The sequence below is a fragment of the Biomphalaria glabrata genome, chromosome 2 (assembly GCF_947242115.1).
Source record: "Biomphalaria glabrata chromosome 2, xgBioGlab47.1, whole genome shotgun sequence".
NCBI lineage: Eukaryota > Metazoa > Mollusca > Gastropoda > Planorbidae > Biomphalaria > Biomphalaria glabrata.
In genome coordinates, this window is record NC_074712.1 from 8423430 (window position 1) to 8450036 (window position 26607).

At 32.2% G+C, this 26607-nt stretch overlaps 2 protein-coding genes across 2 annotated transcripts; both read right to left on the bottom strand.

The window, feature by feature from the left end:
* Positions 1-117: 117 nt before the first annotated feature.
* LOC106073995 (alpha-L-fucosidase-like) lies at positions 118-12409 on the bottom strand. Its single transcript, XM_056018962.1, has 9 exons — positions 12255-12409; positions 7952-8323; positions 7239-7345; positions 6068-6195; positions 5416-5549; positions 4999-5096; positions 4758-4890; positions 4050-4220; positions 118-2678 (listed from the first exon to the last, which is right to left on the bottom strand). The coding sequence occupies exons 2-9, from the start codon at positions 8320-8322 to the stop codon at positions 2426-2428; spliced, it is 1395 nt and encodes a 464-aa protein (XP_055874937.1). The 5' UTR covers position 8323; positions 12255-12409; the 3' UTR covers positions 118-2425.
* A 2682-nt stretch (positions 12410-15091) lies between these two features.
* LOC106073996 (uncharacterized) lies at positions 15092-26607 on the bottom strand. Its single transcript, XM_056018963.1, has 9 exons — positions 26516-26607; positions 24342-24420; positions 24004-24151; positions 23119-23322; positions 22383-22513; positions 22103-22226; positions 21469-21544; positions 20468-20586; positions 15092-17573 (listed from the first exon to the last, which is right to left on the bottom strand). The coding sequence occupies exons 2-9, from the start codon at positions 24376-24378 to the stop codon at positions 17210-17212; spliced, it is 1203 nt and encodes a 400-aa protein (XP_055874938.1). The 5' UTR covers positions 24379-24420; positions 26516-26607; the 3' UTR covers positions 15092-17209.

Sequence of the window (26607 nt, forward strand, 5' to 3'; positions counted from 1 at the left end):
TTACACTGTATTTAATGGAATGTGTTAGTAAATCATAGGCTACTATATTATTTGTATTCTCTTTTTCATACAGATGAATGTAGAAAAGTAAAGATAAAAAAATTCCTCAAAAAGATCTTTGATAGTAATAATTTTTTAATTGATCAAAAATATTTTTCTAATATCAAATACAGTAAATATAAAAAGCAATGGCAAATATAAAGTAGATTTTAATAAATTAAAAAAAAAATCACATTTTTTAAACAAAAGGCAAGAGTGAAATTTCTAACATTGATCAAAGAGAAGTAATTATTTTAAAATGCATCTTTTATTAAAATTATTCTCAGTTAGTTGGATAAGAATAAATATGAAAATGAGACTGCAAAGGTTTTGCTTATATACACACACACATACATTTAAAATGTTTACAACAGGATTTTAAAATATTTTTTGGGGAAAAACTCATGTTAACAATAAGTGCTCTCAGATTCAGGCTTTCCCCCAGCAAGTTGGAAAGGGAAAAGATCTCGTCTCAAGAAGTAAATTGCCAAAGCCATCTCAAGTAAAAAGTGAAGTACCCCTTTCAAACCTTGCAATTTATAGGGAAGATGATGTAAGGTCATCTGTTTCTATGGCCAACAGTTAATGTAGGTGCCATGTGGCCAACACAATGACCAACTGACTTTACTTTCCCTAACTTAAGTCAGGCACTCATTAGAGTTATCTGTCATGGGTGTACTAAGAATTCCAGAATTAAAAATCCTTGTCTTCACAAAGATTCAAACCGGGGACACCTTGGTTCAGAAGCCAAGCGTTTTAATATTCAGCCACCACATCCCCATAGGCCATTTCTTATTCAGTATAATTTGCTTCAACTTTTGATAGCTCAGAATTGAAAGATAAGGGACTAGGGGCTGAATGTTTTTGAAATAAAAATGAACAGAAGAAAATCAAGTCGCCCTAAGACCTAGTTAGTAAGTCTTAATTGTCTAAAAAGAAATAGTTGAATAAACAAAGAATGTGTTTTCACAGCAATGAAAAAGTTTATGTTGGAAATATGGGAAGTGTGACATGCTAAGGCTGACAGCAAGAACAAAGTTAGAGCCGCAAGTATAGAAAATGAAATTTTTTAGCAGCAGTAAAAAAGAAACTTAGAAACTATACTTGTATTATTGAACTTCACAGTAAATGACTAGGCCTATAACAAAAATTGGTTATGATAGTCTAATAACTAAAATGATTTTATATAAATATTTTGGACTAGAGTTATTATAATGACAGTTATTTTTTCAGTTATTTTTTAAGGATAGAAAAAAAAAGATTCTTTTGAAAATGTTAAAAAAAATATTCACTTATTGAAGAAAAAAAACTTTTTAAAGCTTTTGCCATTTTATAATAGTCTTTCAGTTTCCAGACATTTAGTCTAAATAGTTCATAATTATAATACAAGTCAATACTATTTTGAGTTTTTTCAAAATTTACATTGTTACCCAGTGAAACAAAATATGTTAGTCATAAAAAGAACAAACAAACTAACAAAAAAAAAACAAAACCTGCTAATTATATAATAAAATTATATTTTTTTAAAAAGTAATTCATAAATCATTGAAAAGATCTTTAATATGATCAGAAACTTTTTAATCCATTATGCTGCATTTTTTGTTTTATGTTTTGGATATTCCTTCAATATTCAAGCCCAATCCTCCTGCAGGAGGACATGAGAGATGGCAGCGGGCAGATTCAAACCCGGGGGACCAACAAGGCAATTCTTCAAAATGCATGTCACATGACAAAGCTATCATAAAAAAAAAAACTGCTCTAGATTATTACAATAGAGCAGATTTATGGATCATATTCTTCAATAAAGTAAGAAAAAAACAAAAGATAAATATAAATCAAGGCAAAAGTTGTACATTTTCTGGTGACATTAATGGAAGAGTACAAAGGTAGGGCTAATACTAGTTTGTATACATTTACTTCTGTAGTGATTAACTAGGCGAGTGTTGTATACACAGTTCAGCTTATCACCAGGTCATGATCTAGGCAGCTTAATTAACCTTGTTTCATTAATAGATAACAAACATAAAAAAATATATATTTTAAAACAATGGAAACATTTTATCTTTAAAATTCATATTGACAAATAAAAAAAGTTTATTGATTTGTAATAATACCTATGTTCTCATTGTTTGCATTGCTTAAAATGTCTTATAAAATTGATTTTGTGCAGCAAAAAGACATAAAAAACAACTCTAATTAGAGGCATCTCTAGAAGTGCACCAAATATTAACAACTTGGAATGTAGATTTGTGAAAAAAAAAATCTAAAACATCTTTAAAAATTGCAAGCACTTAATATTAAGTTTAAACATAAGAAAACAAAACAAAACAGATTTTGAAGTAATAAAAACCATAGCAGACATAAGTTGTGATAGTTTTTAAGGTATTTAGTTTTTTATATTTGTGAGTTTAAAGACCCAGGCCCACTTGCAAGGAATCTGGTTGATGGGAATAGGCGGTATGCTAACTACCATACCAGATCCTACACCTTTCCATTTAAAAGTATCTGGGTACCCCAGCAAAGTCACAACAGTGTCGAGTGAGGGTAACGGGTCAGCCAATATCAAGTTTGGCCCACTTGGCCACTTCAGAACAATAGCATAAACATTTGTACCATTATCTGTCTTCTTTGAAGTATACCTGTGAAATAAACAAAATTTTTTAATTGCTTTAATATATTGACAACAACATAAAGACAAGTCAAATTAATATTTGCAAACTTTTTGTATGCTAATAAAGATACAATTGTTTTAGTAGATATTTTATCATGCAAGAGTCTGGGTTTGTTTTTTCACTACAGAAACTATAACTACAATAAACACTACAATCAAGACATATAGTATACAAGTTCTTTTAGACCTTTCAATCTATAGGGCAGATGATGTAAAGGCCATCTGTTTCTGTGGCCAATGGTTAGCGAGGGTGTCATGTGGCCAGCACAACGACCAACTGTCTTTACTTTCCCCAACTTATGTCAGGTACCCATTAGAACTGGGTGGACCCAGATGCGCCCAATGATCCTGGAATTAAAAATCGCAGTTTTCACCAGGACTCAAATCCAGGACCCTTGGTTTCACAAGCCAAGCGCCTTACCACTCAGCCACTGCACCTGCAGCCAAGACATATAATGTTAAAAAAAAATTAACAAAAAAGTAGCTAATGTAATGATCAAGGTATTTCATCAAATGCACTATTCAGTTCTAACTTTAGTGGACTATGCCTCAAGAAAACTGTGTTTTATATCCTTTTTAACTGTCCCAAATTTGCTGAATTGCATTTAACAAGTCTGGGAAGTGAGTTTTTATAGTTTTGAGTTTAGGCACATTGGCACAATTTAGGCCATGTCGTGCCTGTAATCCTTTAAGGATCACTCTCCCTTTATATAACAAGGGCTAAATGCTATACAGTTAAATCATTAAAAACAAGGTCTATTCACAGTTAAAATAGTAAAGGTAGTAAAAATGTAATAATTTGGTAAAAATCTTATGTAAATATTATATGTTCACAATTCAAAAATCAGATCTTCGTAGACAACCCCACCTCCTGGACAAAGCCCAGTACCTTCCCAGGGTTGACATTGTCGAATAGTGTTTTTAAGTTGTGTGCTCTAAAAAATTTCTCCCTGACATCCTGGTATCTGGGGCAATCAATGAGGATATATTCCATGGTGAGGCGAGAATCACAGTACTCACAAAGTGGGGCTCCTCTCTCTTCAGCACAAAAGAGTGCGTGATGTAGGTGTGGCCAATCTTAAGTCTGGACATGGTCGTGCTACCACGCCTTGTCAGAACCTTAGATGTGGGCCGCCAAATCTGGGAAGTCACATGCTTTGGATTTGCATAGAGACATACTGCACTAATGCAAGGTTTTTATCCAGGACTTTTTGGAAGAGAGGATTAGAGCCTCTCAAGCTCTCACTCCATGGGCTTTAATGATAAGGATTTCATTAACCACCAACAAATAAAGTAACATTATCACTGGCTCATTTAATGCAGACTCCAAAGAACTTACCACACATTAGCATTAACAGAATCATTTTGATGACTCCAAGGTTTAGTGGCATAGATTGCTTCACCATTGACTCCTAGCCACTCCCCCATCTGCCTTAATCTCTCCTCAAATATTGGAACGATTGTTCCTTCTTTGGTGGGTCCCACATTGATCAACAGATTGCCACCACAGCTAAAATAAATGATTAAATATATACACATTGAAAAGCATTGTAACCTGAAAAGTGAAAAAAGTTTTAAACCACAATTTTACACAACAAGATGTCAAGCACATTTAAAATTTAAAAAATACTTTTAAAAGTGTTGTATTAAAAAAAAAACGATTTTCAATGTGTTTCTAAAAGCTATAATGTATTGACAGATTCAATATTAAAAAAGAAAAAGAACTTTGCTTGCTTTAATTTTTTAAGATTAAAACCATCTTCATCTACTGTACAGTTTTTTTTTTTATATATATTTAAGACCAACTATCAGCCCATTAGCAAACACCAGGTTGTTTCAACATATCAACTTTCATTTCTAGCTCCTGTAAAATACCAACAGCAAGAACTTAATTAGTAAACTTTCTGTTTGATATTATCAAGCCATGATCTGTATTAATCAATAAAAAAAAAGTACAAAAAATGTGCTTATCTGTTTTCTTTCACATTTCAAAAAATGTTTTTATTTATGGCATATAATTTTTTTTTTTATTTTTCAAAAAAATTACCTGACAACTTGTGCTACTATTTCCAGCACTTCCTCGATTGAATGGAGATCGGATAGTTTCAGGTTACGTCTATACGTCCAAGCATACTTATCCATAGTAGTTGAATCTTCAAATTTGCGATCTTGTTTAACCTCTGAAAATTTAAATTGCAATAAGGATTATGATTTTATTCAGAATAGTTTGTTTCAACAGCCATGAAAAAAAAATAAAGTTATTTATAATGTACATCCAAACATCTTACTTGGATTAAACTTATCATTGCAGGTCAGATAGCCTCCATGTTTGCACATTGTGTTGGAGCCCCATCTATCATTGGTGACTACAGTATCTTTTACAGGGCTAAAGATTAGGTGGGTGAATAAAGAGGGCATAAGTTAATTAGGTCAAGGGCAGAGAACTTTGACAGAAGAAAGGAGGCAAGAAAGAAGCATCAATGACAAGTTAACATTCTTAGTCATAAGTTAATTTAACTCTTTCTCTCCGTAATTATTTACCACATTCTGGTGGAATCAACGTTGGTATCATCAGTTAGGAGAGAAAGAGTTAAGCTCACAAATGTATGTTTTAAAAAAAGAAACAAACAAAATTTAAAAACAAAAGCTTTTTAAGACAAAATAATTGTTTAGATAATTATTGTTTACAAAAAAAATATTTATACCTATCATTATAAAGCCAGGCAAGAAAATTAGTAGAATTCCAGTAAGTATCCAGAGCCATCCATTCACCATCTGACCAGATGAGATCAGGTTTATAATTGTTAACAAGTTCATAAAGTTCTGGCATCGTCTTAGTCTGTTTGTGGGAAAACAAATATAAATCTATATCAGTTTAAAGAATGACATTCTAAAAGGAAGAGAAAAAGAACTGAACACTTTAATAAGAAAAGAGAAAAAATACTTAAAACTCTAAAAGTGTTTAATCAACACAGCAACACTACATTGAAGAAATTTTTAAAAATAGGTATTCCTATGATCTTCAGAGTAATAATTATGTTGATGTATTTCAACCTTTTTAGAAGACTTTGCATTTAAGAGAAGCTCTTTGTTCTATCAAAAACAAACAGGTAATTGCTCTTCTTTAGCAGCTTAGCCTGTTGTTATTTAATGTCACTTCCTCAACTCCCAAACCAATGCAATAAGCACAACAATACTTTGCTTTCCCATGAGAGAAGTCTGCAGCAGCCAGTATTTCTATTGAAATGTGTTTTAGCAAATAAAAAGTCTTTAATTTCTATACAAAAAAAAATGTTAAGCTAGAAAAAAAAAGAAACATTTTGTGATAATCAAAAATATCTTAAAATAATTCTATACCCTGACATATTCTTGGGTCGTAAAATTGTTTTCTTGGTCTTTCAAAAAAAGTGGATTAAAGAATTCAAACAGTGAATGATAAGCTCCAAACTTTAATCCATTTTTACGCAAGGCTGTAGCAAGTTCACCTATAAACACAAACACAGGTTTATTTTAATAAGCATATGTTACTTCTTTAAAACAACAATGAAATATATATAATGAAACAGTATTACAATGGCCATTGGGCCCCATGGCATTCATGAAACAATGCAAGCTAAAACTGCATGGCCTTTATGAGGAGAACAGTAACGGTAATAAGAAGAAGGAGATGTAGACAACAGAAAGGATGGGCCAAAAGATATGAGGGAATAGAGTGAGACGATCGAAAGATCATGTGAGGTGCACCAACAGACTGTGAAGCAGAACAGAGAATGAAATATAAATACATTAGAACCTCCATACTTCAGACTGACCTTAAAAAGGGTGAGTTTGTAAAAGTCTACATTTTGTATATATATTGTACAATCCCATTTCTCAGAGTCCTAAGAAAAGTCAAATCCATCATAGTAGTATTTCAAAACACCAGACATTCAGTAAAAAAAAAATGCCCTACAATGCATCTGTCAAATTACTAACTAGAACTTTGTGAGGTAATGTATAGATTCTAAATGTTATTTGATATCGTCTTACATATACATGTAATAATCTTAATGTACTGTAAAACCTACATTGTATCATATTAATATCACAAGAGACAAAATGATAATGAGAAAGAGGAAGAAGAAGAACTTACAATGATAGTTGTATACATTTAGGCTCTAGTTCGTAAAAGTAGTTAGGCATTTCAATGAAACCATCAGCTTTTATTTTAGTAGGTTATACATGGACTCTACAATATCAAATAAAACTTTAAAAAAAGTAAAGTACCTCTTTCAGACCTTGCAATCTATAGGGCAGATGCTGTAAAGGTCATTTGTTTCTATGGCCAATGGTTAACAAGGGTGTCATGTGGACAAATGCCTTTACTTTTCCCAACTAATGTTAGAGTTGGTTGGACTCAGCAGTGGTCCTAAAAAGCCCAAAATTTTAAATTCCAGCCTTCAACAAGATTTGAACCAGAAACCCTTCAGTTCAACCCCCCCACCCCCCAATGGTAAACTATCACTACAACATTGTTAAAAATACTCACCAACCAAATCTCTTTTAGGCCCCACATCCATTGAGTTCCAATTCCAGGAATATTTAGATGGCCAGAGACAGAAGCCCTCATGATGTTTAGTAGTAAGCACAACATATCTAAAGAAATTTGAATGAATATAACCCAAATGTGTGTGCATTGCCTGTTTGTCAAGTAACACAATCAAAATACAAGTTGCAGAGGTGATTTTGCAACCCATTTTGGCATTTAGCCATAAAAATTGCGTCTTAAAAAAAAGGAAAAAAAAATTTGGTGTATATAATATCACTGTGAAAATGTGAAATTCAGACTGCTATTCAGTGGCGTAGCTAGGATGGGGGGGAGGAGGAGGGAGAATTTGAAAATCCCCCCAAGCCCCCACTTGAGGGGGCCCCCAAATGAGTGTTTTTTACATTAAAAATTAAATATTACGCAAAATGCAGGGGCCCTCAAATAGGTTAAGCCCCCCAAACTATGGAAAATTCCTAGCTACACCCCTGCTGCTACCACTTAATTAACAGTTATTTTTTTAAACAGTTTTTAAAATGTTAATTTTTCATTAAAAATGAAAATTAAAATATTTTGAGATTTTTGGTATGGATTTATTATATATATTCTAAGCTTTTGCATAACCAAAAAAAAAAATTAATAACAGAACAAGTGCCAACATTTTAAACATAAACAATTGCATTTAAAATAATTGAAGAACTTTTCCCTCCACTTACTGTGCTCCAGAAGCTTTAAAAATATCTGCCCACTGGTTGGGGTTGTAGAACTCTGCTGTAAACTCAGGAGCAAAGTCTGCATAGGTAAAACTAGGTGGATAGTTCTGTTTCATAAACTCTACTACTGCCAAGCTTGGTTGAGTCCCTTTCCAGTACCACCAGAACCAGGCACCTACGTAGCTGGGCACAGAGAAGACACCCCAGTGCAAGAAGATGCCAATCTTTGCTTCATCATACCATGGGGGCAAAGGTCTTGCATCAAGTGACTGCCAGTTTGGCTCATATCGCTGAACATTTTTGCTTTCACCAATTCTAGCAGTGAATGAAAAAATGGCCAACAGAAGTATTAGCCAATATTCACCACAATACATTCTGAAAACAGATAAACAAAAGGTAACATCCATCATTATGAAATCAGCAAGAATATGTTTGAAAAAATTGTGAGGCATAACTTCTAAAAAGGTTATTAATTCATTTTATCATATGAGCCAACAATCCGTGGGTGTAGCCAGGAGGGGGGAGGGTGTTGGGGTTCAAACGGAATTTAGTGACTGATTTTTAGCTATGATTTTCTTTATTTTAGGAGCGATTTTAAAATTAAACCATCACTTGCCCCAGCGCAGTCAAGGTTAAATCCCCTTCTTCTATAAAACAAAACAAAAAAATAATAATGTAAACAACAATTCCCCAATTCCAAGAGCATAGCTAAGAAAGATTCTGATTTTAAAACCCACTCCAAAATTTACGATAAAACCCCCTCTTCAATATAAGACTAAATCATACATCATTCACCAGATTCTATAAGCGTAGCCAAGAGGGGTTTTGTGTTTAAAACCTCCCTCCTGTGGGGTTTGCAGCTAAAAACCACCTCTTCAATATAAAAAAAGCAAATTACACACTCAAAATTTTATAAACCCCCCTTCAGCAGAGTTTAAAGCTAAAAAAATATGTCTTAAACATAAAAATAAGCAAATTATGCACCAAAATGCTATGAGCATAGCCAAAAGGGCTTTTGAGTTTAAAAACCCCCTCCTTCAGCGGGGTTTGATGATAAAAAAAATACCTCTTCAATATAATATAAAACAAATTACACACTCAAATTTCTAGGAGGGGGGAGGGGTTGAGTTTAAACTCCCCTCCTCCAGAGGGCTTTTTTTTTTAAAGTTTCAAACCCCTCCAGATGGTTTTGAGTTCAAAATTTCCCTAAATATTTTGAGGTTGAAAACATCTCTCTTCAATATCATTCTAAAGCAAACTAGAGTCACCCAATTCTATGAGCTTAGCTAAAGGGGGTTTAGAATTTGTTATAAAAAACTCAAGAGATTTTTAGTTTAAAACTCCCCAGCAGATGATTTTGACGATAAAACTTCCCTGTTCGATATAAAATATAAAGCAAACTATAGTCACATAATTCCAAGAGTATAGCCAAGATAGGTTAAAAATTTCTACCAGTGACTGGGCTTCATTAATAAAGTGCAGTGAATAGTCATCTGCTGAAATTGAAAAAGACTAAATGTGGCTCAACAAAGATGGCTAAGATGGATTTTAGGAGTCAGTTATAGAGATTGGGTCTCAATCAAAGCGCAAACAGGGAAATCCTAGTATAACTTGGCGCCACACTTTCAGGTAGAGTTGCATTGACATAGGGGCCATCACGAGGAAAGCACAAACAGGGAAATCCTAGTATAACATAAAACTTTTTAATAGCAGGATAATGCACTGTAGATACTTCAGGATAAGCATTTTGTTGGTTTTCAATACCGGAAATAGTGTTTGGCAGTGGAGTTCCGCCCCGAATCCGGCTGGGAGAGCTAACTCCAGGAAGAACCTATTCTAGGGTACAATATGGTCAGAATGTAATAAAGATTAATTATGTACACACACACGCACACATATATATATATATTTGCCCCCCCCCCCCCCCCCCACACACACAAAAAAAAAATCCTGGCTATGCCCATGCAACAACCTGAAGCATATTCTGCATAAAACCTCAGATTGTAAGACTAAATAAGGTCAATTTTTAAAATATAAAATGTATCAATAGCTTTCATGTAGCACTTTTTGTTTTTTTGATTCAAAGTATTAGAAAGTCATATATAATAAATAATCATAAATATATTTTAAGGTATTTTGTAAAAGAAGATTCGTGAAACCTCTAAAATTAGAGAGCTTGAAATAAGAGTATTAAAAGTTAACTTTTATTTAATTATGGGTAATAGATCTAGATCTATAGCAAAAGTATCTTAGCATTGCTCCTGTAAACTGTGAATCTAGATTAATATATATATATGTCTATGTATACAGATCTATATTATAAATGGGATAGGGTTAGGGTTCATTGTCATGATTCAATGAATGTCTGTGAGTAGATCTATATCTATGAGTTGAGTGTGACACAGTGAGAATCTTCAAAAGTTCATGACCTTCACTTGGCTTTTAAAACATGAGTGTCGTCTCTTTCATCTGTCTCTAGATTCAAGATCTAGATATTCTAGATGATATAACCTAGATCTATTACAGAGAATCACTCTAACCAATTTATTACACTATTTAGCAATAACAATTTAATTTAGCCATTAGGCCTTTTTCAAAACTGAAATGAAAAATGAAAGGCTGAAAGTGACTGGTATCAATTTAGAATTTTAGATATCGATCTTCTTCTTATATGATACAGACGTTACTTCAAAAAATGAAGATGATTACGTCCTACACATCATGCATATTAATCAATGACCTAAATTCTGCCAAGTCACTGGTTTTCCTGGCTAGCTCAGGCAACCCATTCCATGCTCTAATAGCACTAGGGAAGAAAAAGCATTTGTACAAATGTCCTAGCATATGGAACGAGGAATGTGCCTTTATCTTTGTGTCTTTCTGAGTATTTTATTACATTTTGTTTTTGTATTTGAAGATGAACAATGATTTCACATCATAATCAATGTTGGTTAGGATTTTGAATTCAGTTTGTCCCTGCTTTAATACTGGTAAGAATTTTGTCGGCTAAGGTGCTGGTTGATCATTGTGCAAGTTTACTGAACTTACATAGATTCATAGATTACAGAAAATTACACTTACAGGGCAGGGGAAAAAAACAAATTTTGTTTTTGTATTTGAAGATTATGGTTCAGTGTCTTTTATGTATAAGAATAAGTATAATTAAATAATTGCTATTAATAATACTATAGTATTGTTACAAATGAACAGTGACAAGTAGAGGTCAACATGTGACCCCAGTGAGAGAACACATCACAGAGTGTTCTCTGGAATCTACGCATATAAACAAAGACAGGATGTGACGTGCCCTCACGTGTTGTTCCAGAGGACGAACTGATCTACGAAGGGGGAAGTGTTACAAATGAACAGTGACAGTTAGAGGTCACTACGTGTGACCTCGGCGAGATGACACTGCAGCAGGTGTTCTCTGGAATCGACATGTATAAACAATGACAGGATGTGATGTTTCCTCCCGTGTTGTTCCAGAGGATACTAGCAGTGTTTTTGCAACAATGGACAAGCGATTAGGGACTCTATATAAGCCAGAGAGTTAATGTGAAAGTCAGTAGTGAGTGAGCCGTTACAGTCAATACAGACTATGTAAGGCGTGTGAGGCCCTAGTGGAAGAGAAATGTGTACGACTCGATGCAAGTTAACTAGGGTAGAGTTAACTGGAGTGGACTACTATCGTTATAGTCTATACAGCGAACTACAGTGGACTTGAGCTGTTACAGTCGATACAGTCAATGTAAGACGTGTGCGGCTCTGATTCGGTAGACTTGAGTACGACTTGGTTCAGCTTTGGGAGACCTGGAGCGACACTGGGAAGTGTGTCGTTGGTCTGTTCTGTGGAATACGGCTCGATGCATGTTGACAAGAGATGAATTGCAACAAAGTGAAGAGATGAATTACAACGAAGTATAGCTAACTGTAAACTGACAGATATTGTACAGTCTTCTACGCTACATGTTACAGTGACGAATTGTTAGAGTTAATAGTCATTAAAGTTATATGAAACTGAAAGTTGAGTCGTCAAGTTCTTTGCAGTGTTTTTATTTGTGTGCCTACTAATACATTTAGCCAGAAGATTCTGAAATACATAACAGTATTATATATACTTTATTACTTTTACTTTTAAGTCTTCTAGAGTCTAGACTAGACTATCCTCATAATCATAATGATAATCCTGTAGTCGTAGTCACACTCAGTAGTGGCTGAAGCCAGTGACCAGAGAGTATAGCCGTATTGTCTATTGTCACTATTTTGTTTTACTTTAATTAGAGATTTAATCATTTATTAGATCTACCTGAAATATGTTACGGCTAAGACAAGAGCTCAGAAGTAAACTCTAGTAACTATTACATCATGATAACATCTACTACAGTCTACTGAGATGTAGATCTAGATTCTAGATCTAAATTAGTAAATAACAATCGAACCCAGGTCACGTGAAAGTCTAAAATTAGTAAGTTTTTCACTTGACTATATAAAAATGATGTATGGACCGAAGGCCGTCGTTACCTTCTTAAAATATCTTATCTTACCTTATAATTATAATGTCTTATCCTATAGAATACATATTCGACGTTACGCAGGCGACCAAAACGATATTGAAAGGTTCTTTTTTTTTTTAAATAAAAAAAATAAAAAATAATAAAAATAAAAACAAATAACTTGGCGAATGGCTTCAGTAGGCCTACTAAACTAAGGAATCTTTTTTTTTTTTTTTTTTTTTGTTCTGCTGTGATTTGACATAGGCCTACTAAATTATATTAAAATTGAATCATCTTCGTCAATAAATTGTTACAGACAAAATTTTTCTATTAGCAATGGAGAAGCTAAAAATAATTTTATAAACCTAATTTAAGACATATAAGAATAAGAAAATGTAACATGATTTCGGACATCACGATGCATGAATATCACGTCCGAAATACCTCTACTAGCTCTAAACCACATTGACTTTCTGAGAACACATCGCTTACAATGGAATTTGGACTGTCGATAAAGGATTATACCCCATGCAAGGATTTTCTCGCTAATGACAACAATTTTTAGAGCAGTTAGACATATGTCACCTTTTTGTACAGGTATATGATAGTGGCATCTCAGCACAGCAGAGGTCTGTATAATAAAGCACTCCGTGATAGCAGCACCAAGACCTTAAGAGCAAGACGCTTATATTTTGAGTTGTTCCATTTCCGTCTAAAGTGTTGTGAAGTCATCGAACTTCGTTTGAACTGTTTTCTGCTTTATTTTAGTTAGAGACAACACTTATGTTGCTAACAGCAAAAATAATGATCGGTTAATTTTATAAGCTACACCCTGACAGACTGCGACGACGCTGATGACAAACTGTATGGGCACTTGACGTTCTTTTGGATTTATCCGCTGCGAGAGTTGGGGGGGGGGGAGGGGAGAGAACAGATATGTGCGGGGCCACGGGCGACATCATTCCAACCACAGGCAATGCCAAGGCATTCATCTCATTTCCATGGTCGCTTCATGACTGAATGAGGCCATAATATATGTTTCCCATTTCAGATCTTGTGATCTATTAGGACAGATCATGTAAAAATAATCTTTTTCTGTGGCCCACACTTAACGAGGGTGTCATGTGGCCAGCACACCAACCAACCACATTTACTTTTCCTCAACTAATGTCAGGTGCCCAGTAGAGCTGGATGGACTCAGAGGCGCCCTGAAGATCCATTATATATGATATTGATATTAATAAGAAGCACAAATAAAAATAGGTTTGCATGTTTTGTTTATTGTATCTTAATCATACATTGTAGAAAATTATGTTATAATTATTTGGAAATTCGTAATTAAATAGAAATCTTAATTTTTGGAAAGTCATACACACATATTCTTAGCTTCTGGCTATTTATAGTGAAATGACATTCATGTCTTACTTGTAGAAGTAAAGTACATCTTTCAGACCTTGCAATACGTAGGGATGATAATTGTCTTGGTGGCTAATGTGGCCATCACAACCACCTTTAATTTCCCCTACCAAAGTCAGGTACCTATTACGCTGGGTGGACTCCTAAAATTAAAATTCCCGGTCTCTACTGAGATTTGAACCCAGAAGCCAACAGACCCCATGGTCTTACCTAACTTTTTTTTTTACTTTAATAGTATCTTGGTACTTCTTTTAATATTTTATATAGCTCCTGCAATAAGGTTTTTAAAACTTTATAGTTGTAAAACAAATTACAGAAACAAAAAATGAAAACAGTACTGAAACATTTCCAAATATAGTTAGATTAATTTATTACTAAAAACTGCTTTACTATTGAAGTTTTCAAGATTAATTTAATGCCTTTTTTTGTTGACCAAAATTGTAACATTTGTATTTATAAGTATAAATAAAAAAAAAGGATAGCCTTTCAATGTATACTATAAAAACACAAATTATATTATAGAAGTAAATAGACAGTACAGCAGTACAAAAACAATGATGGCATCAACACTGCAATAAAAAATGTACAAGAAACTACTCATTGTACATCAAAACAAATTAGAGATAAATAACATATGTACATGAAACACCAAAACAATTTCTAAAAGACACTTATAAAACTTTGTACACTAACAAAATCTATCATCAATCATCAAAAACAGCTTTAAAGAGATTTTCATTCTCTTATTTTAGATTAAACAATATAAATTGCATATTGTTTGGGATGAGAAAATATTCAAATTAAGAGCAACATACTTTTTTAAAAAATTTCAAAATTACTTTTTATAATCATAAAAGTTTTAATATAAAATTATATTTAAATATTACACTATGTTGTAATTTCTAATTAAAAGAAAATCAGTTGGAATGTATTTAATATATTTAAATCTTAAATTAATTTTGCTGAATCTCTATATCACTGACAAGCCAGAGTATAAGCTCTACCATATAGGGAAAAATATACTTAGTTTCATACACAGAAAAAATAGTAAGAAACCACCAATACTTTTTTTTTGTTTTTGTAATGATTGAACTTTTTTTAAGCATTAAAAGTTTTGAATTGGTCATTTTTTTAAATTTATACAAGAAATAGCTGAAATCTAACTAGTTATTCCTTTGAACCAAATCATAATTAGCTAAAATGGCAATATTTTATGCAACACTTGAGATTATAAAATTCAAAAAGAATAATTTCATTAAGATTGATGGTTCAAAATGTAAAGTGAAATTTTGAGTCTCATGCGTGAACATGAAAGTCAGATCTAGTTAAAAAATTATTTTTTTTTACTCAAATAACAATACAACCAATGGATGCAGAGAAAACAAATATTACTATTTTATGATACATTGACCAAATCCAGTTTGAATATTAAAAGAAAGTAGTACAAGTCCAACTACTTACTGTAATAAAAATAGTGTAATGAATTATTCATATAACAAAAAAAAAATCAATAAAAAATGGCATTTCCTGTTAAGTTATAATTAAATGCAATATTATCCTATATAAAAGTAAAATATAAATTTACAGTAGGGTTTTTAACTAGGATTAGCAGCCTAATTAACTCTTTGATGAGGACTATAAAAAAAGTCTAATTTCACAGTCAATATAAAACCCAATATTTTGTATTGAATAGATGTTACATGAAAACTCTTGCAAAGAAACCCGACTGAGCTAGAATGGAAAGCTTTACCAATACAAATCTTAAGACTTTAGTTTTCCTAATTAAAGGTATTCCAGTTCTTGACAAAGAGGCTACTCAAGACGGCTCATATTTCACTTTAGGCTGGGAAAAAAACAAAACAATAATTTTATTAACAAAAAAAAGGGTTCGGACAGGGGAGCTGCTTTTATTTTATTTGGATGGACTAAATATCAACTTTTCATCTAATACATCTTTTTTTTTTTTAATTTGGCAGTCTACAAAAAAAAAAAAGAACATTAGTTGTTCTTTTTACTTTGGTTAATAAGTTAATGTTAATAACTGGAATAAAATTACCATAACTATGTTGTATTATGTTATTTTTTTAAATATAAAAGGGGAATGCAGCAAGTACATTGAAGCTAAAGGACCATGTGGTATAGCTAAAAAGTTTTAGAACCCCTGTTCTAAGTTAAAACAATTATTAAACAAGCCTGTCATGTACTTCATTTCTTCTATGAGACAGAAGAACGAAGCTTATTTTTCTTGATTTCTACATTTTTGATAAATATGGCTAGTGCATACAATCTTTAAAAAAAAAGATGATGATGCAGATAAAGATAGACTAAAATTATTCAAGGCAACGGAATGTCCAATGGAAATAGGTTTATCCATGTAAGCCACAAAAAACTTTTCAAATATACAGAAGTCTGAAAAAATCTTACAAATTGTAATAAGAAAATTGAGTTAATAAAATACAAAGGAATGAAGACTGAAAAAATGTTAATACATATAAATATATTTAATATAGAACAGAGTTAATAGAAAAATTGAAGTTTCATTGAACTTGACGCACATTCGGCAAGAACAAGCTCAAGACTGAAAAAGGTATTTATAATTATGCCTCAATGAACGATAAAACAGGAAGAGATATTGAATTGTTTTTGGAAGGAAAATTCTTTTGCTATTGAGCCAGTGTTAAAATAAAATATTAAATTAGTAAATAGGCTTCAAGTGATGCAATTTTAAATTAAGTTGTTGGCAGTAGTTTGAGAAAAATTGGACTGCACCATTAATTTAAAAATAAAGGTTCACATAAAAGCATTTTACATTTTCTAACAATCAAAGAATTCAAAACTTTTAACAGATACAGTCAAACCTTATAAAATTTGAACATCACATAGCTGCCCTTAATTTACTTAAAAAGTAAAATGATTGAATGTTCTTATAGAAAAAGCCCAATCAATCTCATGTAAGGCTCATTTAGGACTTAAAATAACTAAGATTTTGATATAGACATAAAAGAGATATTTATGTAAAGATATATTAAGCAGTAATTTAATCAGAAGTCATAATAATAATTCAGACATTTTTTTAATATTATTTAAAATTATCTTAGCTGTACTGACATCAAGCACCTTTCAGATATGTTTACTTAAATAAGTAACTATAGATAATATTACAAGTAACTTTCTTTCCTGAATTACAATAATTGAGCTTGCCAGGAAAACCAGTGACTCAGCAGAATTTAGGTTATTAGTTAATATACATGGGACGTAATCATCTTCTTTTTTGAAGTAACATCTGTATTATATAAGATATTAATGTTTATTTTTGTAAATTTTATTAATTAGGCTCTTTGTTTTCCTTTAATTAGACAGTATTTCTATCTTCCTTACTAGCCCCACCATTCTCTAGTTCAAAATAATGAGACTCTTCTGATTTATTTCCAGATTTACTTCTCTTAGCAGGGATAGGGGCTTCTGGGACTGGTGCATCTTCCAAAGGAAGACTTGACCGTGAGCCACTAAGCGGTTCATATCCACTGTTCTCCGACCTCTCTTTATCTGAGTCAGCTTGAGCATTAAGAGTGCCACTAGATGGCTCTGGAAGAGGTTTAAAGTATCCATTTTCAGTGTCTACCTCAGGAGTTGCTGTATCTTTCTCATATTGGCTGTAACGAGGAGGACTTTCATATCCTGGATTTGAAGCTTGCCCAGGTATTGGTGGCATGGGTCTAAATCAGATAATGAAAAAAATTAATAAAATTGTATTATTTAACAAGAAAATTTTGACTTAACTAGTATTAAGCAAAACCTGAATATATATAATGGATAAATTCGAAATTAGCCCAACAGCATGTTTTCATTAATTTTAAAAAAAAAATATTTCATATTAGAGTGTTAACAAAAACTGAAAAAATTGTAGGCCTATATGTTCTTAAACTAATCATTGTGTTATATATATGTGAACACAAACTTGCAAAAAGGAATCTGACTATTATCATACTTATAATTTGTGTGTATGTTTATTTTATGTGTCTGGAAATATGAGGGACTATATAGGTTAAACAAGAAAATAAAAAAAAAAAGCTTATATTATGTGTATCAATTAGTTTGGATCAGTCATGTAATTAAATTTGTAATAGATCTAGACTAACAATAATAAATCTGTGCAATCAGAAATACTTCTTTTTACCAATTGTTTTTGTTTAGCGTTTCATGCTGTTAACTTCCTTAATATGTTATATCTTATCACTTGTCTGGACCAGTTGGAAAAGGGTAGGGGGAGAAAGAACAGTGTACTTTGATAATCAACTTTTAAATGTATTTTTAAAAAAAAGGGGAACGACCTGAATTTGAACTTGTGGGCTAAAGCCTTCTACGGCTTCTCAAGCCAACACAGCAACTCTGCTAGCGAAGAGTCTATGAACACAGAAGATTGTATAGTTATCTATTGTTTCTATTTCATCTTTGTGTTCACTAAGCCTCAGATGATGAACTATTAAGGAGACTAATTCAGTATATACCACCACTTCAGTCAAGTACAATTTCTTTCCCTTGTTCGAGATATCAAAACAAAATAATCAATTACCAATAATTAATTAACTAATTGATTAATTTATACAAATTAATTCTTGTGTTGTCAGATTAAAGAAATAATAGTGCAAAATTTCAGCTTGATCTGCGATTGAGTGTTGAAGAAACGACGTGTACAAACTTTTTACCAGACTGATATACGTTTTAAAAAAAATTGTTAAAATTTTGTATGATTCTTGCAAGGACAACATTTCTGAAAGTGTATTAGGCTAAATAAAGGGACAAATTAAACAAAACAACATTTAAAAAAAAAACAACAACTTTGTTGTGATTCATATGTTTTGAGAGATACCAGTATCTAAGGATTACACTCCATCCAAAACCTTCAGATCACTGCCCAGTCATCTGCTATACTGTTTTGCATGTTTATTGTACTATTGGAGATGTTCATACTAAAGATTCTTCACAGTAATCTGTACTTTATTTACAAATTAATTTTTAATTTGATTTTATAGTGCTACAAAATGCACAATAATTATTACATGGTTTAAAGTTATCAAGCCCATCAAGGTAAGTAGTAACAATAAAATAAAAAATTAACTGGGAATTGTCCACTAGAATGTTAATTGTGCTAACTATTCCATGCCTTTATTGTACAAATGCTAAATAAAAGTGCTTGTGGATCAGCTTCCAAAAGCAAAGAAAGCCCATGAATTTTATAAGAATACATGTAGCTGATTACTCCTATTAGAGCACCCAAAACTCATAATTATACAACTTGTAGAGCATTTTTCTCTATATATATTACTAATGAATGTTAAGATAACGACAGTTGAAGACGCACTTTGTTAGCTTAAGCAAGACGTAAGATTTATTAGGAACTGTTGACATGGGACTGTGCCCCCTTCTTTATGTATTAAATTATATTGTTATGTTCTCTCCTAATCAGGCCTTCTGTAAATACTGCTTAATCTTCAACACAGCACATCTAACACAAGAACTTAACAGCCAGAGTCTCAAGTAACAATGTGACAGTTTAATGACAAATACATGAAAAGCCAATACAACACAATTGGCTACATCAAATTTGAATGCTTTAACACAATAGAACTGCCTACTAAACACTACAAGTCTTTCTCTATCTACATCTAGACTCGTACAGCTACATTTTCAAGGACTCACTTTGTAGCACACTGTCCTTACTGCCTTGCGTACTGAATTCAACTGTCCTTTCTAACACACTGTCTCTTGTCTGTAAAGGCTTTTTGGTCACATGACCATAACATTGGTCATATTGCGTGCATTAGCAGTAATGTCCCTTGTTCAACAGCCCTTGACCTGAATTATGTGTGTTGGTAGGCCGCACACACATTAACCCTTTCAGTCCGCCACTAGGGTTATAACAATATGTTGAGTTGAACAAGCTTTTATCAAGTTATTTCTAGATTCATTATATGTTGTGCGTGTGATCGAACCGCAAGGCCAGACTGTGAGTTAGTAATATTTTATATACACATTTACAACATCTAATACCAACACCACCACAACATTATTCTTTGTTTAGCGATACACATTAACTGTTAAATTGTTAGAGCCGTTTTACAGATCTATGTTCAGGTTCCAAGAAGATGCGAGTTGAATTGACAACAAAAAAACAACAAAACATTTTAATTGTAATAAAGAGTTCAGGCTTCCTATTGATTATGTTATATTACTTCAATTTGTTATGGAGTTTCTTTTATTTTTTTTTTACTACAAAGCTAAGACTTTCTACTAAAACTGAAATGATCCATTCCTCAGCTGCTATGACAATTTTTAAAACACTAGTCATGCTGATCAAGTCAGATAATTGGAAGGGCTTTAGGTGTCTGGGAATTAATTTGCAAAGTCAAATAGGATAAATAGACAATCTTGGTTTACTTTTCAATGCTTTATACTCTGGCCCTGCCAGGGAATTAATTTGCAAAGTCAAATAGATTAAATAGACAATCTTGATTTACTATTCCAAGCATTATATTCTGGCCCAGCTGCAGTTTTTACTCCTAGCAGCTATAACCGAGCATATAAAGAAACATTTTGAATAGGAATTTACCTGTATTTCATTCCAGCCATAACAGGTTCTAAGTAACCAGAATCATCTTGAATTTGTGAATGTTGTACATAGCGTGATGGTAAGTTTGGAGGTTGGTTGGGAGGAAACCCTTTATATATCTAAAATACATCAAACAAAATGAAAATAAATAAAAACCTTAAATTTCTCAATTTAGCGGAGGACTATTTCCTGATGAAAGAAACAATATTTTTGAATTCAACAACAAAATACTTATAAAATTTAATTTGACAATTATTATATCATCTGTGTGTCATGGAAAAGCCAAGTAGAAGAAATTTAGGGCAGGATAATACCTGTTATTCTTTTAATATTAAGGTTTCTAATTTAATCCAGTCCAATTTTTTTTTTGTCCCTTCAGGAGGTTATTTTTTAATATATCTGTTGAGAAAATCCATTGTCCCTCAACAGTGAATAATTTTGTCAGCAGACATAAAATTTGAGAACTGTTTTGTCCTTTGTGAAACAAAAGCTCACCTGCTGTTGAAACCTTAAAAACTCTTGATACAGATCTTTAGCATTCCAATTCAAGATTGGTTGCTCAAAATAAAAAGAAGCCATTATTAGATTAATAAAAACCTTTGTCTGGACAGCTTTTTAAGTTTTATTCTGACACCATGTAGAATATTTGTATTACACAAATAACAAACTAGTGTTTAAGAGGGAAGACATATTAGGAACTCCGTTTATTACGTAAACACAAGCGGTGTTGCACTGAAGCGCTAGTGTGCAAATGTACATATAATACTATTATGTTACAGAAACCATTTTCCATCCTGCACACTTGAATGTTTGATAAAACATCACATCTTTCTTTTTGTCAGTTTTATGATATTGTAACTTAATAGAAATATGCACATATATCAGCATTATAATGGCATTTATCTAATATTCTAGAAGTTTCTCAATGTTAAGTTATTTTTCTAAATAATGTAGCTTAAAAAAAATAATTTTAATCTGTGGAATCAAAGTTTGTAACTCACTTTGTCATCAAAGAGTTCCTGATAAACAGCATCTTGTCCAGGAGGAGCCATGTACACAACATTGGGTTTATTTTTGCTAAAAAAAAACAAAAAACAACAAAACATTTCAATAAAACATTGTTTTCCCTTTTGTTCTGTTTTTTTTTTCTCTTCCCTGTAATTTTCTGTAATCTATGTAAGTTCAGTAAACTTGCACAATGACCAACCTGCACCTTAGCCGAAAAAATGCTTACCAGTATTAAAGCAGGGACAAACTGAATTCAAGATCCTAACCAACATTGGGAGTCGAAATCTAGACTACTTATGATGTGAAATCATTGTTCATCTTCAAATACAAAATCTAATAAAATATGCAGATTTTTCTCTTTCCATTTGCTAGGACAAATTTGTAGATTCTTCTTCCCTAGTGCTATTAGAGCATGGAATGGGTTGCCTGAGCTAGCCAGGAAAACCAGTGACTTGGCAGAATTTAAGTTATTTGTCAATATGCATGATACGCAAGACATAAAGTCTGTATTATATAAGATAAGATAATGTTACCTATGTATTGTATCAATTGAGATGTCCATACACACAATCACACATCTCTTTTAAAACCTGATCTTAATGGTTCTAGAAAGAACCTAAGACATACCTCTTTTTTAAATGTTTTCGTCTGTAACAAAAAAATATAAGACAAAAGATGGCAACAAGAACTACAAAGCATGCAATTCCAATGCCAATTATTGCCCCTGTTGACATTTCATTTGAGGAGGTTTCTGTTTGAAAAAAAAAAAAAAAATATCCTCAGTACAACTCAAAGTTAATCTTCTACGTTGCAACAAAATCTAAAATAATAGACATACTTATTATAGATATTACAGAAGACAACCCAATGTACAGAGACAAGAAAATACATCACAATTTACCATTACCATTTTCTTCCCCTTCATGCTCTAGCAGCTGACACCTACATTGAAGATTTTGAATTTCTGAATTGAAGAATCTTTCCACTGTTTTATGTGTTGTAGTATTATTGCATATTTCTTTTCTATTTTTTGCCAACCTTTTAATCAAGAAAAAAAACAAAAAACATTAACTTTTTTTTTTCCATTACATTTTTATATGGCATGCTATGAATGTGTAGCTCCCAGAGCAATTAAGTAATTCACTGGCCAGTTTTTTGCTCACACAAAAGGCCATCTGCTTCCTTTACAGACTTCTCCAGATGAATGCCATGACGACGCCATGAGCAGAACTCACTACTGTTCCATATCAACCTACAGCCAGATGATTTCCTTAATAGTGACTACGGCAAAATGCCTACTTATATCTAGTACCAAAGTGACACATGCTAAACATTACAACTTAAAAAGGAAGTGGTTAATCTCAATAAAAAATAAGGCAACTGCTGACAGCTAATCCATTCATTGGAATGAACATTTAAAAAATATATTTTTTGCCATTTTTTTTAAAGTTAAATGAATCCATCTAATGTTAATGGATGGCAATGGAAACTATTTTACTTCAGAGAAAGGAATATTTGTACTGTTATTGATCTTAAGTGAATATAGTGATGAATTTATTTGTAAAAAAATAAATAAATATATATAAAAAAAAAATAAATGAAAATCAAATTTGAACAAAAACAAAAATGAACAAAGGACTTACAAGCAAACTTCTTCCACTCTAGTTGTTCTCTCGATATCCCCATATCTATTCTTTAAACATGTATTGACATTTTTCCATGTTCGATTTTTATCAAGCATATCATTCAGGCCATCTTCAATATCTGATCGAATTTCTTCACGTTCAATTGGACTGCACTTTCCTCTTAGAGTGGTGTAATTTCCATTTTCTGGTTTGTAGATAAGCCTTTAAAAGATTAAAAAAGACACCTTTTGGATTACAATCTTCTCAAATTCATGACAACCAAACATAAAATTAATTACAATTAGAACAAACACCAAACTGTGGGACATGGACAGATAGAGAAGTCTAGAGGAGCAGATATTAGAAAGAAAATGGAGATGGATTAGTCACACCTCAAGAAAAGAAAACAACAAAAGAGCTAGACAGATTTTAGATTGGAACCCCTCAAGGCACAAGACAAGGCAATGCAGTTCACTAGATGAAGCATAGAGGACAGAAATTGCTGGGAAGCCATTAAAAGAGACCACTGAGAGAGGCATTTTTTGTGTGCTTAGGCCCTATGTTCACAGGGAACACAAACTATAATTGATGATAATTTTCATTGTTCATTTCTACTTTGAAATAATTGTTGGATGCACTATTTAAACAGAAGCAATAAAGGTGTGCAGCTAAGGTGCAAGACTGTATAAAGGTGTGCAGCTTTGGTACTAGAGGGTATAAGTCATAATTTTCAAACATCTGACGATGTAAAGAACCTTTTTATTCTCTAAACAGTCAACCATTACCATTGGTCTATGCAAAATTAAACAATTTGTTATTTATTCATAGAGTAAAGAATGAGATGGTAAGAATAAAATTATCAAAAAAGCTGATTCTATTTTTTTTTTAAAGAACTCCACATACCCACAAGTTTTATTAAGACTAATATTATCTCCCTTGAGAACAACAATAGCATTCTCCTCTTCCAAAAGTTTATCAATGCAGTCAGTTAACTTGGAGCATTTTTCTTTCAGGCGGTCAAGATTGTGTTGTATATAGTCGTGATATTTTGCTGTAAAAGGAGAAAAGTACACAACAATGTATAAAAAGTTGCTTTTCTGCTTAGAAAGAGTAAATTTTGGCCCATTGACCAAGCACTTAGGAGACATCATTCAAAAAGTTTAAAAAGTGAACTCAACATTCAAATAATTCTTACTGTGATAAATTCATTAAAAAATAATTAAATACTACAAAGTATTTACCATCTGGGACACAATCATAGTTGTGATTGTGATCCATACTATTTAAGCCACCACTGGCTGTTGTGGTGGTTTCTCTTTTCTGTAAGTAAATAATGAAAAGATTAGCATATAAATAAATATAAATAAATATATAAAAAAAAAAACTTTTTACTTTTTTTCTTGACTGACAAGGCACACACTCATACACAATTATCTGAGTAACAACACAACAATTAGCAAGAATAACTGCACAACCTAAAACCTAAATTATTGCTGACGCATAATAGATCTAAACAGCATGAAAGCACCAGGAGATTAAATACTACACGGTAGTGGGTTCTCAAAGTCTTGTTACAATCAAAACCTATATATGGATTAAAGAGCCTAGTAGCCTACTTAACAGGGAAACCGATGGTTTTGACAATTTTTGATATATGTGTTTTGATTTACAGATAATTAATGTATTTTTCTTTTTTTTTTTAATTTGCAATAATAACTTAGTAATTCATGTTTTTCTGATGTAATTTTCCTGCTCATCCAAAATTATCAGATTTTCACCAGGTTTCTACGTGACATCACACTAGCCTATTAATTAAATTTATTTACTTATTGTATAACGGGAGACCAGAAAGTAAAGTTTACATTATCGTAAAAGAAATATATCTTCATCTATGCAGCTAGATGTAGATCTTGTAAGCAAAGAAAAAAATGCGTATTGAAAGTAGATTTACATGTATGACTAACCATGGCAGTGTGTATTTTCTCACCTGAACACTTAACACACACAAACACTATCGCTTGGTTGTCTTGTCATGACCAACTACACATAGTCTAGAGTAGCCTTACACTGACCAGTTTGTTAAAATCAGCCAGACACACGATCTATTTACTTTTTAGGACAGGGAGGGGCTTAGATGAAAATGTTACTATTTTTCTCAAGTTGGTTATCCTAATGATTTAGATCTCTCTCTATATATATATAACTGTACGATAGTCTGGACTAGGCCGTCACTAAGCCAAATAGCTACTGTAAGAATGAAGCGATACCATTGGTTAAATGTAGTTTCTCTTTCAATATTGTTGAGGAAAGTGACATTTGACTGAGCTAAAAACAAAATCTCAAAGAACCCCATTTTTTTTAGATGTCAGAAGTTACTGACTAATTTATTAAATATAAATGTTTCTAAGCATTTAAATACAAAATGGTAAATTATTACAACTTTTTACGCAGAATTTAAATATGTCAATAAACCAAATTTGAAAAACCATCAGAGTTTCCCTTTAAAGCCAGTTACTGTGTGACAAGTTAACTCCAGTTGGTGATGATCATGTCAATCAGAATATCCAAAAATCCTAATCAAATTGAAAATGACTAAATCTAAAAAACTCTCAAATCTTTCTTTAAAAAATAAAAAGTACATTGTATATATCTCTACTAAAATCTAGATCTTTATAGAATCTATATATATTTAATTTATATAAGTAAGAATATATATAATGCTATTAAATCTAAATCTGTGTTATAGATTCTAGATCTAGATGCCAGAATCAGACTAGAAATCAAAAAAAAAAAAGACATAACTAGACAGAGGGCAGAGTTAAAGATTCTAATTGACATGAAGGACTTAATTTTAACACAAGAGTCAAGAGACAAAGAGGAGGAGTGGGATGTCTTTTAATTTAATTAGTCTAGATGTCTATGTAATTTAATGAAATTAATGATTGAATGAACGCCTGTAGATCTATAACTTTCTATTCTGGATTATTATTATTAATATATTATATATATTATAATATATCATCAATTAGTGAAAAACAAAGTAAAAGATTAGTCGCTGTGGTATAATATATTAGTCTTATAATTCTATGACTAGTCTATGACTTGTCAACTCAACTGTCAAGAGTAAGTAACTGTAAGTTTCAAAGCACTGTGAGTGAGACTTGCGTTTCATCTTTATCATTCAAGAATCATTGTGACTGTCATTTATCATTATCATTATGTACATTCAAGAATAGAATTGAATAGATTGAGATTCCTTTTCAGGATAATACGTCAATTTAACTCACCATTAACAATCGATCTAAATTCTATAATTTCTACTTCTTCATTATCCCTTTCTGAGAAAATAAGACCACTAAATATTACAAGGAGTGGCCGACACGAATAACATTACAATGAGAGCACCGCCATTTACCTGCCAAATAAGGCTAAGGTTACCTGTGTCATCCTCATTTCCGTGTTTCCAAAAGTAGGTCAAATTTATTTGCAATTTTTGATTGGTGCATT

What these genes read in the sequence shown, in the direction of transcription:
- LOC106073995 (XM_056018962.1), bottom strand. Translation starts at nt 8,322, where the DNA reads ATGTATTGTGGTGAATATTGGCTAATACTTCTGTTGGCCATTTTTTCA. An exon ending in GCCTGGCTTTATAATGATAG is followed by an intron (nt 5,097 to 5,415) that starts GTATAAATATTT and finishes CCTAATCTTTAG; the next exon opens with CCCTGTAAAAGATACTGTAG. An exon ending in ATAGTAGCACAAGTTGTCAG is followed by an intron (nt 4,221 to 4,757) that starts GTAATTTTTTTG and finishes CATTTATTTTAG; the next exon opens with CTGTGGTGGCAATCTGTTGA.
- LOC106073996 (XM_056018963.1), bottom strand. Translation starts at nt 24,378, where the DNA reads ATGGATCACAATCACAACTATGATTGTGTCCCAGATG. An exon ending in AGAGTGGAAGAAGTTTGCTT is followed by an intron (nt 22,514 to 23,118) that starts GTAAGTCCTTTG and finishes CTTGATTAAAAG; the next exon opens with GTTGGCAAAAAATAGAAAAG. An exon ending in GCATGAAGGGGAAGAAAATG is followed by an intron (nt 22,227 to 22,382) that starts GTAATGGTAAAT and finishes TTTTTCAAACAG; the next exon opens with AAACCTCCTCAAATGAAATG.